This window comes from Sus scrofa, chromosome 9 (genome assembly GCF_054392235.1).
Source record: "Sus scrofa isolate SSC_HxYL_T2T_F1_AM1 chromosome 9, Sscrofa_HxYL_maternal_Yorkshire_Landrace_v2.0, whole genome shotgun sequence".
NCBI lineage: Eukaryota > Metazoa > Chordata > Mammalia > Artiodactyla > Suidae > Sus > Sus scrofa.
Genome location: NC_139391.1, coordinates 50,588,140 through 50,606,275, shown reverse-complemented (window position 1 = coordinate 50,606,275; position 18,136 = coordinate 50,588,140). Strand labels below are relative to the sequence as shown.

The 18,136-nt window shown below is 49.0% G+C and overlaps 1 protein-coding gene across 26 annotated transcripts in view; it reads right to left on the bottom strand.

Annotated features, from left to right (window-relative positions):
* Positions 1-18,136, bottom strand: part of GRAMD1B (GRAM domain containing 1B) — a 247,702-nt gene that overhangs the window by 45,234 nt on the left and 184,332 nt on the right. For 3 of the 26 annotated variants that reach the window (XM_084976438.1, XM_084976434.1, XM_084976436.1), the window contains exon 1: positions 17,127-17,491. The exons of 21 other annotated variants lie outside the window; for them this stretch is intronic. In XM_084976438.1, the coding sequence (XP_084832564.1) occupies positions 17,127-17,137 (11 nt within the window). In that variant the 5' untranslated portion in view covers positions 17,138-17,491. Of the gene's footprint in view, positions 1-17,126; positions 17,611-18,136 lie in introns of those variants that run through there. 2 more of the 26 variants (XM_084976424.1, XM_084976425.1) reach the window with 2 other exon arrangements.

Genomic DNA, 18,136 nt, shown 5'->3' with positions numbered 1-18,136 from the left:
ATGGAGAGAGGGGGTGGGGGGGAGGGGAGGGGGAGGAGAGACGAGCAGTCAGTGACTGAAGGCCAAAAGCAGGTCCCAAGGAGCCAGCTCAGGGAGCCAGGGTTAGGGGCTGGGGAGAAATAGGGAGCAAAAGGGCCCAGCTATGGCCTTATTGCACCGTAATACAGCTGCTGGCCAGGAGAGGGCAGTGGTGCCCACGTGAAATGGAAATAGCAATAGGACCGGGTAAGTAGCGCAACTCGACATTTAGAGAGAGATCCATCCATCCATCCAACCAACCATCCACCTGTCCATCCATCAAATATTGTTAGGAAACCCCCCTCCCCATTATATGCCAAGAACTGTTTAGGAAAAACAGAATTTAGGAGCTGACAGACTCATTCAAGATCTTATCACTTCTATCTGCACATTTTATGCATGCTGCAAAATCCAGTCTCTACATTTTGTTTTGCAGCTATTTACCCATTAAAAATAACAAAATAGGAGTTCCCGTCATGGCGCAGTGGTTAAGGAATCCGACTAGGAACCATGAGGTTGCAGGTTTGATCCCTGCTCTTGCTCAGTGGGTTAAAGATCTGGCATTGCCGTGAGCTGTGGTGTAGGTTGTAGACGCGGCTCGGATCCTGTGTTGCTGTGGCTCTGGCATAGGTCGGGGGCTACAGCTCCGATTCGACCCCTAGCCTGGGAACCTCCATATGCTGCGGGAGCGGCCCAAGAAATGGCAAAAAGACAAAAAAAATCCCACTTTCCAAATCATTCACATACATATTATTAACTGGGTCCTTAAATATTATTAACCGGGTCATACCAAGGGAATGACAAGTGCCGTAATTCCTACCTTTAAAATGAAGACCAATGCATAGCAAAGAGAACTAAACAAACATCCTCTGATCAGAGGGCTTAGAAACAAAATCTGAGGCTTCTGACTTGTAGCTCACCCACACCATTCTATTTCCCTATAAGCCCCGCTGTTCCCACTCCCCTTCCCCAGGGCAAACACGAGCACTGCCTAAGTTCTCACATGCCACATTGCCCTCCCCCAAATTCATTTCCTGTGTATCACACAGTACCAAATCCCTTTACCCCAAGGCTTATCAACTTCGTAAATATTTAGCCTGTGTTCTCAAAGGAATCGAAGAGGTGAAGAAAGGAAGAAGAGAGGAAAATGAAAAGCAGTTAGGTCCTAACAGGTTTGCTTTGCTCTGGGAGAACGGAGGAGGAAGGAAAGAGATGGGAGAAGGAAAGGTTCCTTAGGAAAGAGATGGCAAATGGGAAGGAGAGAATGTGTGAGACCAGAAAGCCAAAGAAGCACAAGGAGGGGTGACGTGAAAAGTCCAGGAGCCTCTCACGCACTCGCCGCCAGAGAGCAGAGTTGGCCTCTGGGCGCCTCCAATCTGAGGCCATCAGGCCCCAGCTTCATCGCAAGACTTCCTTAACCAAGTGGAGGGCAGGGTGGGGAACGCTGCCATTTGCATGAAGATCCAGCCGCAATCCAGATGTTCCGCTGGACCCATTTGCAATGAAAACCATGCCCGTTTCAGCAGCACCTTCTGCCTGGGGATCCTTGGCAGAGAGAAAAGGAGGGAAGCCCAAAGACTCAAACCAGCAAGTTCAAGTGCAGGGCAGTCGTGGGGCAAGGGCAGGGCTCTGACTCTTGGAAGGAAACTGATGGAGAGAAGAAGCAAGAGACCAGAGAAAAGGAAGACAAGTGTGACCAGAGGATGTGTGGAGACACAGAAGGTCTGAGGTTTTGCTTCATCCTAAAATAGAATTTGAATTTAGAAACTCAAATTATAATACCAACAACACCTGTGACGTAGAAAAAGAGGCTCTTTGAATTCTTACCCTACTCCCAACATCCAACATCCTTATCCTGTGTCTTCAAAACTCATCCGCTACTACAAACCCTGTAGAAAGGAACTTATGTTCTTCCTCATCGGTTGGAAAAGCCCATTCTTAGAATGGGGGCAAGCAGATCCCGGGACCGGTCCTGTTGAGGCGGGGGCGGGGGGGGGGTCCTCAGGACTCCAAAGAGCTGACTCAGGCCCTCCCCTCTTGGGGGGCAGCCCCCTTTCTCTTGAGCCAATTTCAACCCATGGCCAAGGTCTCCAGAGCTGATTAACTCTTCCAGGATTACTGTGCGGAAACAACAGCCAGGAACTCTGCCCCAACCTTAACCAGTTTGCTCCAAGCAGTACTAGAGTGTGGATGACATCAAGCACACGCCCATCTCAGACACATGAACCCACAGCTAGGCTCTGGGCTCTTCCTGAGACAAGGGACATCCTTGCACATGGTGACTCCAGACCCAGGAATAGAAGGGTGGTCCCTTCATCCCTCCTTGGCCTCTGAATCCCTGCTGAGGAAGTGATTCCATCAAGGAGTGGGCAAAAATTCCAACCTGGAAGAAACACACTCCAACTGTCCAAAACCACATGACCTCAGGCAGTCACAGTTGACCTGTCCCTGAGATGTCCTCCTTGCTTAGAGACCCCCATCAGCTGACCCTCCGTAGGCCATCCAAGGATACCGCAAACTCTATTTTCAACACATCAGTCAATGAACAACTTATACTGTCATTTGCCACCTTAGTCTCTGCTTATGAGGCTGTGAATCATCTGTGTTGCTCTTGAAAATCTCTCCCACTTTCCATGATGTCATAACACCTCTCTCTCCTATTCCTCTTCCTGGGTCAGCAACTGGCTCCTCTCTTCCTCTTCAGCCTGAAATTTCATCCTTCTCCAAAGGTGGGTCCTTTACTACCTGAGTCATTCCTTTTCCATTTTCTTTTCTGACTTTTTTTTTTTGCTTTTTCTTTTTTTTTTTCTTTTTAGGGCTGCAGCTGCAGCATATGGAGGTTCCCAGGCTAGAGGTCGAATTGGAGCTACAGCTGCCGGCCACAGCCACAGCCACAGCCACAGCAACACAGGATCTGAGCCACGTCTGTGACCTACACCACAGCTCATGGCAATGCCAGATCCTTAATGCATTGAGCGAGGCCAGGGATCCAAGCCCACAACCTCACGGTTACTATTTGTTTCCACTGCACCAAAAACGGGAACGCCCCATTCCTGTTTTCTAAGACTTTATGCCTCCAACCAGAGGACTCCTCTACCTGCTTGACTCTGATCACCCTTGTTAGCTTCAGCCCAATAACCTGCTGCCAATGTGACATTTCCTTCCAAAAGATGTCTCCCCAGCACTTCAGATTCAAACCCGAGCTCGCCATCTTTCCTCCCAAGCCTCTTCCCACTACGGCCCACCCTCAACAGCAGCAGCATCTCATAGTCTCTCAGGCTGCAAACCCATCTCTTCCATCTCACCCCACAAAAAGGGAGGCACCGAATCCCATCCGCTCCCATCCACTCCGTAAAAGTCCTTCCCTTCCATCCCCAGGGCCCCACTCCAGGTTCCCAGTGCCTCTGGCATTTTCTAAGTGGTTTTCTCCTTTCCTTTCCTCTCTGGTACCCATTCAGACTTTTGTCCTTAAATCCTTCTAAACAAAAGCCTGATACTACCTTTCTGCCCCTCACTGCTCAGTGGATGCTCTGCAAGGAGGTGAGCTCCGCTAACATCGAAACTGAATCTCCTTCTATTACAGGTCTTCACACCCACAGCTCTGACAACCCAGGGTCATGACAGCTCCCAAACCTGTACCTCCAACCTGTTGATGGTAATAAAAATAGCTAAAAGTGTATGAGTCCCTGGCATGGTGGCAAACACTTATTAAGCACTATCTCATTAAATCTTCCTAACCAACCTATGACAGGTTCATGAGTACGACTAGTCCCCATTTCTCAGGTGCTAAAATTGAACTCTTGACAAATTAAGTAGTTTGCCCAGAGTCCACAGATGGGTAAGTGATGGGAGAAGGTCTGAAATGAAGGCCTATCTGATTACAGAGCTTGCTCTCGGAACCAAGCATTCAATAATGTTTGCTGAATGAACGGATAGAAGGACAGATGCATAGAAGGATGGATGGGGAGCTGGTGGATGGAAAGAAAGAAGGACTCCACTGCCGCCTCCAGTCTTCAACTCATTGTCTATTTTGCTGTCAAAATGAACTTTCTACAAAAAGTACCTTTGTCGATTTTGGCCATCCTCTCCTCCTGGTTAAAGTCCTCATAGGCCTTCTGCCCCCTTGGAATGAAATCTGAACTCCAAACTCTGGTGAAGACGTCCCCCAATTACCTGACGCCAAGCCACCTTTGACAGCTCCAGCTTGGCACATGCCCTGCCTCAGCCATCAAGGCCCAGGGATTCACAGACTCCTGTGCCACGCTCCTCATGCTTCACATCCTGCCAGTCCTTCCCACCCAACATTCACACTCAAGACTAAGCCCAAGTATCCTTCTAACCCCCACGCCATGCTCCACCTCCACGCTGACCCTTCAGTATACAAGAATAAATGTTTGGTGCGGGTTCAATCCCTAGCCCAGAAACTTCCCCATACCAAAAAAAGAAGAAGGAGGAGAAGGAGAAGAAGGAGAAGGAGGAGAAAGAAGGAGAAGACAGAAGAAGAAGAGGAAGTCGAGGAAAGAGGAAGAAGAAGAGGAAAAGAACTGTTTGGAGCTACTACAGGTCTAACGCAGCAAAACCACAATTAGACTTGCCGGATTCCTGAAGCTCTTTTAAAAGGCACGCCAGGAGTTCCCGTCGTGGCGCAGTGGTTAACGAATCCGACTAGGAACCATGAGGTCGCGGGTTCGGTCCCTGCCCTTGCTCAGTGGGTTAACGATCCGGCATTGCCGCGAGCTGTGGTGTAGGTCGCAGACGCGGCTCGGATCCCGCGTTGCTGTGGCTCTGGCATAGGCCGGTGGCTACAGCTCCGATTCAACCCCTAGCCTGGGAACCTCCATATGCCGCGGAAGCGGCCCAAGAGATAGCAACAACAACAACAGCAACAACAACAAAAGACAAAAAAAAATAAAAAATAAAAAATAAAAGGCACGCCATTATCCTACAGAAATGGCTGTTCTGCTGAGCAAATAAAACCAACTCTTGTGCATCTCTAACCACAGGACTGTCTTTCCAGCAAACTCTATGGTGTGCCAGTAATCTGATCCCACCATCACTATTAATAATAGCATTATATTCTATTTCAAAATCTTGGGATTTTAGAGAGTTCCCTTCGTGGCTCAGCAGTTAACAAACCCGACTAGGATCCATGAGGATGCAGGTATAATTCCTGGCCTCGCTCAGTGGGCTAAGGATCCAGCATTGCCGTGAGCTGTGGTATAGGTTGCAGCTGAGGCCTGGATCCCGAGTTGCCGTGGCTGTGGTGTAGGCCTGCAGCTGTAGCTGTGATTCAACCCCTAGCCTTGGAACTTCCATATGCTGTGGGTGTGACCCTAAAAAGCAAAAAAATAAAAAATTTTAAAAAAGCTAAAAATGACCTTAGGTTTGCTATAGAAGAAAATGAAGATACAGGTGTTAGGGGCTATTGGACTAGGACCCCCTTTTCAGATTTTAGAATTAATATAGTCAACTCTTAACTTCACATATGAGAAACTTGAGCAACAGAGGTTAAGTGCCCGGCCACGGTGACACGACTTCAATCTGGATCTTCTGTTCCATAAACATTTACTGAGCACCTGGCCTGATACTAGGAGTCAGAGCTCATACTGGTGAATAAGAAAGGATCCTGGCGCTTGGGGCATTATTGCCAGGAAGAGCTAGACACATGTTCCTCTCATTTTAACATAAGCAATGAGTGGTGTGACAGGAAAGAGGAAAAGAATCTTAGCCAGGCGTGAAGGGTCAAGAAAGGCTTCCTTGAAGTTATGGCACTTGAGAGCTGGGTCCTGAAAAACGTGTCAGAGTGAGCCAGGTGAAGGGCGTGGTAGAAGCAGGGAAGAAGATAATGTCCCCGAAAAAGAAAAAACAACACCCAAACAACAGCACAAATGAAGGTACGAAGGCCTAAAATAGCATGGAGTACAAAAAACTGTTTTTTTGTTTTGTTTTGTTTTTTATATAATGATGTTTATTTTTTTCCATTATAGCGGGTTTACAGTGTTCTGTCAATTTTCTACTATACAGCCTGGTGACCCAGTTACCCATACATGTATACATTCTTGTTTCCTCACATTATTATGCTTTGAAGCATCACATACTTAAGCTGATGCTTAAGAAATTCTATCATCATTAACTCAACTCACTGCAGGGGGCCCAGAGGCCAGTCACTCACTTCCCACCTCTCCTACTTTTCAAACCTCCAACAAAGACTACGGCACTCCTCTCCTGGTTACCTTGCCAACAAATACGCTTCCTCAGGTCTGACCATAGTACCTCATGCTACCGTCTGCACCTACTTTCCATAGTCAAGTCGGCCCAAGTCCCTGAGACACAGGGACACATGGAAAGAGGACAAAGGCCCTTCAGCCTTCTGTGGCGATTCTACTGGCCGCACCTCCCACCGCCCCTCAAGACAAAGGAGCCACCGGCCTAGCTCTGCCAGGCCTTCTGTTCCATCCTTCTGCCTGGTGTAGTCCTGTGGGCTCAGGTAGATAACATCAGCCAGCCAGCTCCCTGATCAGCCACCCATCCACTTTTCAGAACCCTGAGCAGAGCAGAATAGTTAGCTGGTGTTCCAGTGTGCCTCATTTAAGTTAACTTGTTTGCTTTCAGAGAAATCAATTGTTTCTGCCCCAGAGATCGCAAGATATGTACCTGCCGCTCCACCGCAGCAGCTCCTTTCCGGCTCTCTGACCAGTGCTTTTTCCCAGCCCTGGCTCATTCCCAATCAGAGCCCTCCCCCCCGGTACCTGGACACTTCTTGTTCTCTCTGCGGTTTCCCCTACGCCCAGCACTGCAATGGCCTGGATGATCAATCTAATGGTATGGCTGTCAGGCACGTCCAGAGACCTAGAGTGGTAATTTTTTTTAAGACTGCCTGGTATGTTCCAGGGCACTGCACTCTAACAGAAAAGCAATGAATTAGAAATTTAGGTGCCAGTTTCAAATGAAATGTTTGCTGAAGGCCTGTTTGGGCCCTAAAGGGCCAGGATTAATTGCCAGTGTGCTGTGTCAGCAGGCTCAGGGTTGAGTCCCAGCTCTGCCACTTGCCATGTGATGCTGGCCTCTAAGCCTCATTTTCTCATCGGACAAACGAGAGATACTAATACCAATCTCATGGAACCACTGTGTTAAATGAACTAAAATAAGTGAAATATTTAGTGCAGTGCCTGATACACACTAAATGCCCAATAAATATTTCTGAGCTGCTATTATTAAGAAGGCTTTTGTTCCTCTCTGTAAAATGGAAATAATTACCTTGTCCCTTTTCCTCAGAGAGTTATATGGACCTGATCTGAATGCTCCGGAACATTACTGCCCACAGAGGGGACCAAATCCACCCGCGGTACCTCCTTGAAGTCCAAAATCCTAACCCCACCCCCACTCAATTAAGGACAATTTCCAGGGAATGGTCTCTTTTTTTTTTTTTTGGCTATAGACATTTTATTTTGGGAGATTTAAAATTATGAATTTGATTTCCTTAATAGGTATATCAGGGAATGGTCTTATGAATCGGCATTTTAAACAAACACCATAGCACGAAAAAAAAAGAAAGAAAAGAAAACACCATAGCTAATTCTGAAGCAATCCAGTATCTGAGAACCAATATTCCCAAGGAATAAGCATATAAGTATCAAGGGCCAAGTGACATATCTGCCCCAGATGACAGAAACCTGCTTACAAAGCCCTTGAGTGTATCAGTTGGTCGGTGTCCACCAGGTGGGTTGACTCAGTGGAACAGAAAATCAAGTGAGTGTGCCATAGGAGCTGCCAGCAGGGGAGACCCCAAGGTTGGTGGGGAGTAGGCACAAAGGTGTGATTCTCAAGCTAAGGAAGGCACTCAGCACATCTTCTCCTGATACAGGAGCCTGACAATGATCACTAGATCCCACACCCACAGCAAATTACAAACAGCTCATCCTTTCCTGCCTCTTATAGTCAAAGCTGATTCTGAGAGCTAGTGGTCCCTAATTCCTAAAAGCTGACTATTCTGTTATCCTGCTACACACCTCCCATCCCCATGCCAATACGGAAGTTCTGTCAGTAATCCTGCTCAGTTCTTTATGATAGCACTGCAAATATCCATGCAAATTAAATTAGCCAGCTCCACTTTGGGTTTTTTTAATTTTTTGTTTTGTCTTTTTTTTTTTTTGCCTTTCCTAGGGCTGCACCCTTGGCATATGGAAGTGCCCGGGCTAGGGGTCGAATGGGAGCTGCAGCTGCCACCCTACACCACAGCCACAGCAATGCCAGATCCGAGCCGCGTCTGTGACCTACACCACAGCTCACAGCAACACTGGATCCTTATCCACTGAGCAAGGCCAGGGATCAAACCCGCAACCTCATGGTTCCAGTCGGATTCATTAACCACTGCGCCACGACAGGAACTCCAGCCAGCTCCACTCTGAATTTCCCCATAGCACATGCTCTGAGTGTCTGAGATAGGAAGGCCACGGGTGTATCTGCATAACATTTGCATGAAATTTACATGCTGCCTGCAAATGCCTCCATTAGATCTGTCCACCTAAACTGGTTCCAAATTCTGAGTTTACAAGGACTCCCTAAAGATGGTTGTTTTTCGATTCCTCTCTGTACTCTTGCCTGTCATTTTGCAGTGTCTCTGTAGCCATAAAACCACAGCACAGAAGGAGGGAAGGGCGGACCCAAACAGAACTTTGTAGAGGAGGAAAAATGGCCCAAATCACAAATCCCAGCAGGGTCCCAAATTCCCCTTGGACTCTCCTCCCTGGAGAGCAAAATACCAAGTCACTCAGGAAAAAAGCTTCCCAGGCCTGCTTAAGTTCTTCTTATAATGACCTGGAGTTCCTGGTCTTGGTTCCCTTGACCTATGAAAATCAGTCCACAGTCTCAGGTCCTCCAGGATGACTGCTGCAGAGAAACAGACAGGGGCTCATCCGCTCCAGGCCTCTCACTGTTATGGGTGGAAGTTCAGGTCCAGAGAGATGACATGACTGTCTGCCAAGGGGTTAACAGGCAGCTGGAGGCTGGAAGGGGCAGGGCTCAAAAGTGCAAGTCGAAGTGGCTTCTCCCCACCCTCCCCAACCCCACCCCTCACCCCAGGCCCTACTTTTTAGGATACTGGATGGGTGTGGTTTTGAAAGGTTGAAAAACGTACTCTTGTTCCCCCTAAGAAGAGCTCCCAGTGACCATACACGGAGCTCACTCTTTGAGGGCCTATCGCTGGTAAACTAAATCCAGGAACAACCTTGCCACTGGGGCCAATTCCTTCTCTAAGGGAGAAAGGCAACGGTGGTTTGTGTGTCAAACTGTGATTACCTGGTTGAACAGAGGGGCCAGATGGCTTCTGGAGAGATGCCTTTTTGTGACTGCTGGGGTTCTGTTTGTTTGCTTGTTTGTTTACAGCACAGAAATTCTCTTTCTGACTTACGCTAAACAGGTCTCAGCCTGGACCCAGCTTGCCCCACTCTGGCCTGGCTGGAGCATCACGCTGCATTTCAGCAAGAGGCTGGGAAGGACAGGGCTCCTGGAATCATGCCTTTCTCTCCTCTCACAGTTCCCTCCATGGCACCTGCAGAGCCTGACCTAACGGGTCTCCCTCCACTGCTGCAAGAGAAAGATTCTGGCAGAGATGAACCTCTCATGCTCTCTCTCTGTGGGAGTAACTTGCTAAAGTGCCCCCAGGGCTTTAAGGGCCTTTAGGTGAAGGGCACAGTGTGTTCAGGGACTGGGTCTGCCTGAAACTTGGAACCAGATTGTTGCCAGGTCAGGCCACTGGCAAAGACATCTTACAAATGAGAAACTGACGCTTCTCCAGACTCACTAACTAGCCACTGGACATCTAAACATTGGCTCACAGGGTCCACGTGGCCCAGGTCCCGCCCTCTCTCTGCACTCTGTCGGTTACTGGTCCCTATCTCTGTGGATATTGTACAGATAATTCAGGACATTTATGGCCAGGAAGTTCCTTTTACCTGTTCCTCCTTCCCTATCTCATTCAAGCACTTATTGAAAATCCTACAAAGGAAATGAAAGGTGACAGGGCCCATCCAAAGCATTTGCAGCCAGCTAATTTAACACCTTCTTGGCAAAGGAAAGAAAGACAGGATATCAGTTACCCTTCTACTGTTGTTTTTGGAGAGAGGTAATGGGTGAAAAGACAGTTTGCCTTTCCAACATAAGCCAAGGAGGAGAGATCCTTTATCACAATGGCTGTAGCCTCCATCCATTCTATTCCCCCACTCCCCGGCTTTCCTGCAGCTTCTGTTCAGCCCAGAGTTTGGAATTCAATCCAGGAACAGGCATGACAAACACTATTTTTCATTTCCATGGAGACCAGGGCCTGCAATAGAACCAGGACTCCATGCTTAAAATGCCAAAACAGCCTGACCCACTTTCCCCCTTCCTACAAAAACAAAATAAGTTTGTTTGGGTCCTGCCAGAGCTGAGGAGGAAGCCAGAGCTCCAGTTATCACTATGGGCATTTCCAAGAGGGACAAATTATGATAACCTTTGAAATCTCTAATGATGCTGCAGACCAGTTTCAGAAGTCAAAGTCAGACATGAATTATTTTGTCCCAAGGGCTCACAGGCTGCACCAAATCCATTCTGTGTCCTTGTCCTAACCTTCTGGATGGATGGACTTAACGGCCAGCAATCCAGCTTCTGGGTTTCAAACTCAGGGAACTGTTTCCTCAACTTTCTCGCTCACTCCATTCTGGCCTCCTTGGACCTTTCTGCTTCTTGAACATACCAAGTTCACCCCTGGCCTGAGATACTTGCACTGGTCGGTTCCTCTGCCCAGAACGCTCACTTTAGAATTTTAAATTCGAATTCCTTTTCAACCTTCAGACCAAAGTTCGAATGTCACCTCTCCAGAGCAGCCTGTCCCGAACGAAGGCCACTCCATCTAATGTGGCCTCCCCGTCTCCGGGCGATCATTATCGCAGCGTGCCATTCCCCCCGCTTCACGGCACATCACTTCATGTTGTTGTTGTTGCTGAGCTGCCTACACTAGACTGAACACTCCACGGGGGCTGGGGCCTTGTCTATTGTGTGGTTCCCCAGGGCCTCTCGCACAATGACTGGCACCCGCTGCGATCAGAGATATGTATTCCATGAATAAAGGCATGAGCTCTCTTTAAAGCCACTGTTCAGCCACTCAGACATTTCTTTCTGAAGCCTGCCCCAAATCTGCCTTCTTATAACAACAGCCCATTGCTTTTTAATTCCTCAATGAATTTTATTATATTTATACAATGATCATCATGACCTGATTTTAGAGCATTTCCATCCCCACACCTCAACCTGTCTCCTATGGAAACCATAAGTTTTTCAAAGTCTGTGAGTCAGTATCTGTTCTGCAAAGAAGTTCATTGTGGCCCTTTTTTAGATTCCACATGTAAGTGATAGCATATGATGTTGGTGTCTCACTGTCTGACTAACTTCACTTAGCATGATAATGTCTAGGTCCATCCATGTGCTGTTACTGGTTTCCTTTTAATGGCTGAGTAATATTCCATTGAGTATATGTACCACTTCTTCTTTATCCACTCCTCTGTCAATGGACATTTAGGTTAACAACAGCTCAACGGTTCTTATTCTGACTTCTGGATCCATGAAAACCAAAATATCATGTCACCTCCAGACACTTTGCTGCCCTGGTCCTTTTGTCTAGACATAAGTATATATGTCTGAGTTTACATTCTAAGCTGTTTTGTGCCCTTGAGAAAAGTCACTTTATGTTCCTGTGCACCTGTGTTCCTTGCCTGTTGGATGATCACAACTTGTGGTTCCTAGGATGAGGGGCAGAAGCTACAAACAACAACTAATTAGATAGTGAATCTGTAAAGCAAAGGGCTTCCTATACCTTGCTCGTGGAGGAGAAAAAAAGGGTCTTTTAGAAATCGGAAGTGAATTTCCAGCTAGAAACTGAATCCTGGTTTTTTTTTTTTTTTTTTGCTTTTTGCTTTAGGGCTGCACTCTCGGCAGATGGAGGTTCCCAGACTAGGGGTCGAATTGGAGCTACAGCTGCTGGCCTACACCACAGCCACAGCCACACCAGATCCAAGCCACATCTGTGACCTACACCACAGCTCACGGCAACACCGGATCCCCGACCCACCGAGCAAGGCCAGGGATCGAACCCACAACCTCATGGATCCTAGTCTGGTTGGCTAACCACTGAGCCATGACGAGATCCTGTTTCTAAATTCTGCCTTGTCCAAGAGGCAAACCCAAGGGGCGAGAATACAAATTGCTGCTATTCACATCTTCAGCCAGTCCCTGAAGATGGGAAGGCTGGAAGGATGAAGACTTAACATGAAGCAGAAGATGCAGAAAATGAACATAGGCACTTATTGGCATTGTACAATTTCTTTTCTCTGAGCTTGTTCACAACTGGACAAACATTTAGCATTTGGCAGCTAGTCCTGCAGGGTTCACAGTCAGTGTTGGCCACACTAGTCTGTAGTTTGGAAGGGGCCTTAGTGTCCTGTAATCCCAACCTCTCATGGGATGCAGGAATTCCCTCTCCGAGGCCCTGACAACCACCCAACCCCTGCTTCCAGGGTCCAAGGAGGAGCACCCACCCGCCAGCTTCAGACCTGCTAGAATAGCTCTAAAGGGACTTTTAGGAGCCATGGTCCTTACCTCTCTATGATTCTCAGTGATCATTAACCATTCAGCTCTCTCTGAATGTCACACTCTTTAGAAATTAAGCTAATGATTGGAGGTCATTAAACAAGCATTTACTGAATACCTACTATGTGTCTGTGTGATATATATTCATCCTGAGATCCCTATGGGGCAGTGACTATGTCATGCTTCTCTGTAGATACACAGATTAAATACACAGTATTAAACATGATGCTGGGCACACAATAGGGACATAAATGCTTTTATACTTGACTCACTATCAATCTCAGTCAAAGCTAAGGACAATCCACCCCAAGTACTTCAGAAACCTCAACACTCAGGAGAATGGGACCTTGTGGAAGCGGAAAGGTGCTGAGCTACCTTAGGAAGTCTCTTCCTTGAAAGAGATTTCCAATCCATTGGGAGGCCACAAACCACTGGAACAAGGCAGGGAGTTCAACTGAGTACAACTTCCAGCTTCTTCTAAGTTGGCTCGACAAGGTCCCCTCCTCCTTTCTCAGCAAGAGCAACGTTGCCTCAAACTAAAAGGAACTTGTGCAGGATCCATCCGTCCAGCTGACAAACAGCTGAAGAGACCATGCTCCAAGCCAGACCATGTTCTAGGCATTAAGGTCACAGGCTCTACCTCTAAGGAGGCCGCAGTGTGTGGGAGCGAGGCATTCAATTAACACCCTCCAGTCACAGTGACTTAGATTCATTCCAAATACCCCCACACACACCTGTCAAGGGAGCCGGGCAGTCCTGACTTGGCCCCTTCCGTGTGCGGGATGTGGGGGCAAACCTCTCACTGAGCTTCCGCTTGCATTCCGTGAGAAGGGTGAATGCAAATGCTGCCTCGCCCCCACAGAGACATGAGAGGGGGTGACAAACAGGGTACACAGGACACTGTGCACTATGGAGAGCAGCAGCTTCTGAGACAGAGCGACCCAGAAACAGGCTCCAGGCAGTCTGAGCCCCTAGTTAAATCAGCATCCCCAGCTTTCCCGCTGGTCAGGCACCGGAGGCTGCTGCCGTGCTGAGAAGAGGCAGGCTGGCTGGGGGCTGTGCGGGGGGCAGGTGGGTGGGAGGTCACCAACAGCATTAGGTGTTCTCCCCCTCCCCTCACGGTTAGAGCCACGGGTGAGGCTCATCCCTTCCAGACCCTACAGATTCAAACCCCGGTCTGACTTACTGTCCCCTAGAGATCAAACACAAACAGGCCAAAGAATAACCATGTTGTTAAAATTCGAGAAACTTTAGAACAAAGAGGTCTATAAGAGGTCAGCCAAACTGCCTTAGATACCTAAATCACCCAAGAGAGGCTGTTCCCTCATTTAAAATATATTCAGAGTACAAAATTCCAGGAGCAAAATTCCTTTGTGATCCTTCTCACTGTCTCCCTCTACCATCAGGAAGTTATGATTTTTTTTTTTTTTTAAGAAAGGAGTCTACTACAATGCACTCAATGCCATTTCATTCAGTCCAGCTTTCCCAGACTTGAGGTCATTTCGTGAGCTCTAAGCCCCTCCTCTGTTCCTATTCTCCTTTTTGTAGACAGAATGACTCTAATGCCTAAAACCTATTTTTAGGAGTTTTTAGAAACTATTTCGCATACATCTCCACCTAATCTTTGTTTAGATTCTACCTTAAGTGACAAGAGGTAATTAACTGATGATATAACTCATTTCACCTTTGGAGAACTTTTTTGAAGCTCAATCTGTTTCCTGCGGCTTCCCATTAAAGGCCCTATTTCTCCCCTCTTGGCAGCCGTGGAATAAATTGCACTCTCCTTCCACATGCACTTTTAATGCGGCTCTCATGCTCCCTCCGTCTTTCCTCCTCCAGACCCGCTAGTCCCTCGGAACTTCCCCTCACACGGCTTGACTATGGACCTCTCAGCCATTAGGTTCGTGCTCCTCCAAGCGAATCCCAGTTCATCTCAATCCCCCCTTAAACGACGGCGCCCAGAAAGGGTTGTAAGACAGCAAGGAAGTGCTCTGATGAGCTCAGAATAGAGCAGAGCCATCACTTCGTGTGCTTTGGAAATCAGAGTGCAAACATATATTTTTGGAGTCATCTTCTGAATCAGAGGAATCTGGAATTAGTCACTGTTCTCTTCTGAGTCTCCGGCTACAGCCTCCGGGCTGAGCAGAGTGCCTGCATGTGTAAGGTATGTGGGCATTCCTACAAGGAACGCCCCCCACCCCCGCCATTCCTTCCCCCCACCCGACAAACCCAAGTCCCAGTGGGATAAGGAAGAACCCACCCCCATTTCTCACCCCAGTTCAGGTTACACTGCAGTTCTGAACACGTATATGAGCGTTTCCAGGCCAGATGCAAAACCCCGGCCCTTAGAGATTCTCTTATCTGGAGAGGTCAGGTCCTTAGCAAGTATTTTCCCTCCTGGTCCAAATACTTGTTCCTTGGACCCGTGCTGCCTCACAGAGAAGCCGAGGTTACCCTGGCTGGCTGAGAGCAGTACCAGAGGTTCCCGTCTGAGGTCATCGGGAAAAATGAATCCAGACCTGTCTCGTCTGTTTCCGGAAGAGCAGAGTGCGTGTGTGTGTGTGTGCAAACACGTGCAAGTGAAGGCTGCTCACGTGCTTCACACTTTTCGGAGGTGATCATCAGGGCTTTCTAATCAGGATTAATTCATGGGTCAGCAAATACGACCCATGGGCCAAATTCAGCCCATCACTCATTTTTGTATGACCCACAGGAAAAAAAAATTGTTTTTACTTTTTAATGGCTGGGGTGGGGAGAGAAGAATATCATGTGAGGTGTGAAAATTATATGAAATGGAAATTTCAGAGTCCATAAATAAAGTTTTATTGGGAACACAGACATGCACATTTGTCCATGTATGTCTGTGGCTGCTTTGGCTCCACAAAGCAGTGTGGAGCCGCTGCAACAGAGGTGGCATGGGCCACAAAGCCTAAAACATTTACCCTCTGGTCCCTTACAGATGGCAACCCCTGGTCTAACAATGCATGACCTTGCAAGGCCTGTTTCGTGAGCCTGCTTCTCCCGTCAAAGTGGGGAGGAGGGTGTCTGCATCCAGCCAGCAAAGAACCTGTGCTGTGAGGACTAGACAGTGGAGGGGAGGGCTGCAGGCTAGCTCCTGCCCACAGAAAAAATTTGTGGGGCCAGGAAAAAGAGGAGGTTTTTTAGATAGGATGATAACGGCTCCCATTCCTTCATTCTCTTCCAAAGGGGTACTAACGCCTTGACAACAACACTCTCCTGCCATGGGGAGCTCCCCTAAGCAACCCTTTCTCCTCCTTCCCTTCTGCCAAGGCCAGCTCTTTCCACCCCGGCCCTAAACTTCTCTAACCTATGGAGTGCTATCCAAGGCAAAGGAAGAAAACACACCCAGCTCAAGGGTAGCTGGGAGAGGAGAGGCGGGAAGCAGGGGAGCCAAGCAGGGTCCGCAGAAGCACAGTTTACCAGCAGGTGTCAGAGAAAGAAAAGAGCCAAAGATCCCTTTCCCCAGCCCTGGCTGAGGGCTTGGCTGAGCCCCCAGGAAGAGGGAGCTTCAAGTCCTCCTCCACTTGCCTAAATCAAGCAAATAACTAACAATGCAAGGAGGTGTGGGGGAGTAAGGCCCAGCCACTGGGTATCTATTTTCTGAAAACACATGGCAACTCTCTGAGCCAAATGCCTGGCTAAGCCAAAGAATAAACAAATCCCTTTATTTCCCCGAGACGGGAGCTATCAACTTCCCCTCTCATCCTCTCCTCCCGCTAGCCAGATCCATCCTCCCATGGCTCTTCCTTGCAGGAGAAGCAAGATCTGTCTACATCAGAGAGGGTGGCCTGCGCCACCCCCTGCCCCCCACAGCCTCCCCCACTGCTAGCCCATGCTCTGATCACCTCTCCCCCACCAGGGGCACCCCAGAGCTAAGTCAGTGGGTGGAGAAAAGGAGCACATGGCCGTCCACACCTCCCCCAGAAGCTCCGGCCAGCTCTCTGTGACGCACCGCTCATGCAACCCTCTGCCCTCCTTTCTCCAAGTTAGGGGACCTTGGATAAGTCTTGCTGGCCCAGGGGACACAATCAGCCTCAAAACCCCCCACCCCCACCCCAAACCGACCGGGCCCACCCCTCAGTGCTCCAAAGCTCAGCTCAGGCAGTGCTACTATGTCAGAAGAGAGGAGAGGGAGAGAAAAAAGCTAGGCAAGAAAAAGAATGTTGCATCTCTGCAGCATGATGTCACGTTGGCTGCTTTCAGATCCCCCAACACAGAACAGAAGCAAACAACATGGACTCCGGATTTACTGTGTGCCTTGAAAGGTCTGTGTTTTCGGCAGCAGCTCCCGAGCCGCCTGCGCCAGCTGGAAAAAGCACATAGCCAGATAGACAGGTCCTCACCACAGCCCCCAGGGCCCCAACCCAACCCCTGGGCACAGGCGCCCCTTCCAAAAAATGCCCGGAGGAAACAAAGATGGACTGACACATACACACACACAAGCGTCAGCACGAGTGAGCACTAACCTGGCAGCCATTGGGAAGGCAGTGGAGTGCAGTGCAGCTCATTCATTCATGCATGGGGCAGTGGGGGGCGGGGGTGGGGACCGGGGCCCCCCCTTGGACCCCGGAGGGCACGCACCTCCATGACCATCCCACAGCCCTGTGGCTAACGGTGGGGGCAGGGCTCTCACAGGCTGGGGGAGCCTCCTTTCTCTGCTGTTTGGCACCGCTCTGGAATTGTAAGCATGACTCCCCTTGAATTTCTTCCCCCCACCTCCCCCGCGGGGCTGTTACTTGGTGTGGTCTCGCAGTCCTACCCCAGCCCCTCTCCCGGCCCTCGCTCCCTTTCTCCCTCCGACTCCCTCCCAGACAGCTGTTCCCAGGCTCCTGCACGCACGCGCACAGCGCACAGACACACTCGGACACGCACCCCTCTAGCGCACGGACACACTCGCACACACGCATGCAGACACGCTCGCGCACACCCGGCCGCCTGCTGCTTTACATAATGCAACTCTTTGGTGCAGTCAGCCTGCCAGCCCTCAATTATTCATGAGGCTTTGGAGGGCAGAGCCATGGGGCTGGAGCGTGATTTTCCCCTTCATCCCCAAATCTGACAAAACACAAGATGAGGATCCCGAGAGATTCTGCTCCCTTTGCTGCCACCAATTATTTCCCAGGTGTTGCCTATTAGGTCAACCTGCATCAAGGAGGGGATAATAAATCAAAACACAAGCACCTGGCTCAAAACAGAGCCTTGCATCTTTCAAAGGATGACAGCTGCACTCAGTGCCTGAGCCTTGGGCACAGAGCAAAGGAGGAAGGCAGCATTGGAGACCATATCTGCAAAAGACACTGGCCAAGGGCCTCTTTGGGGTAGCCTCTCCCAGACTTCCCAGGCAGCAGACCCTGCTTCTTGCAGGTCAGACCCTTAACACGTAAAACTCTTACATTCATGACAAAGCAGGGTCAACTGAGTTTCCAAACTCTAAACCGCACCTCCTAAAATTGTTTTTTCTCCTGTCCAGTCACTG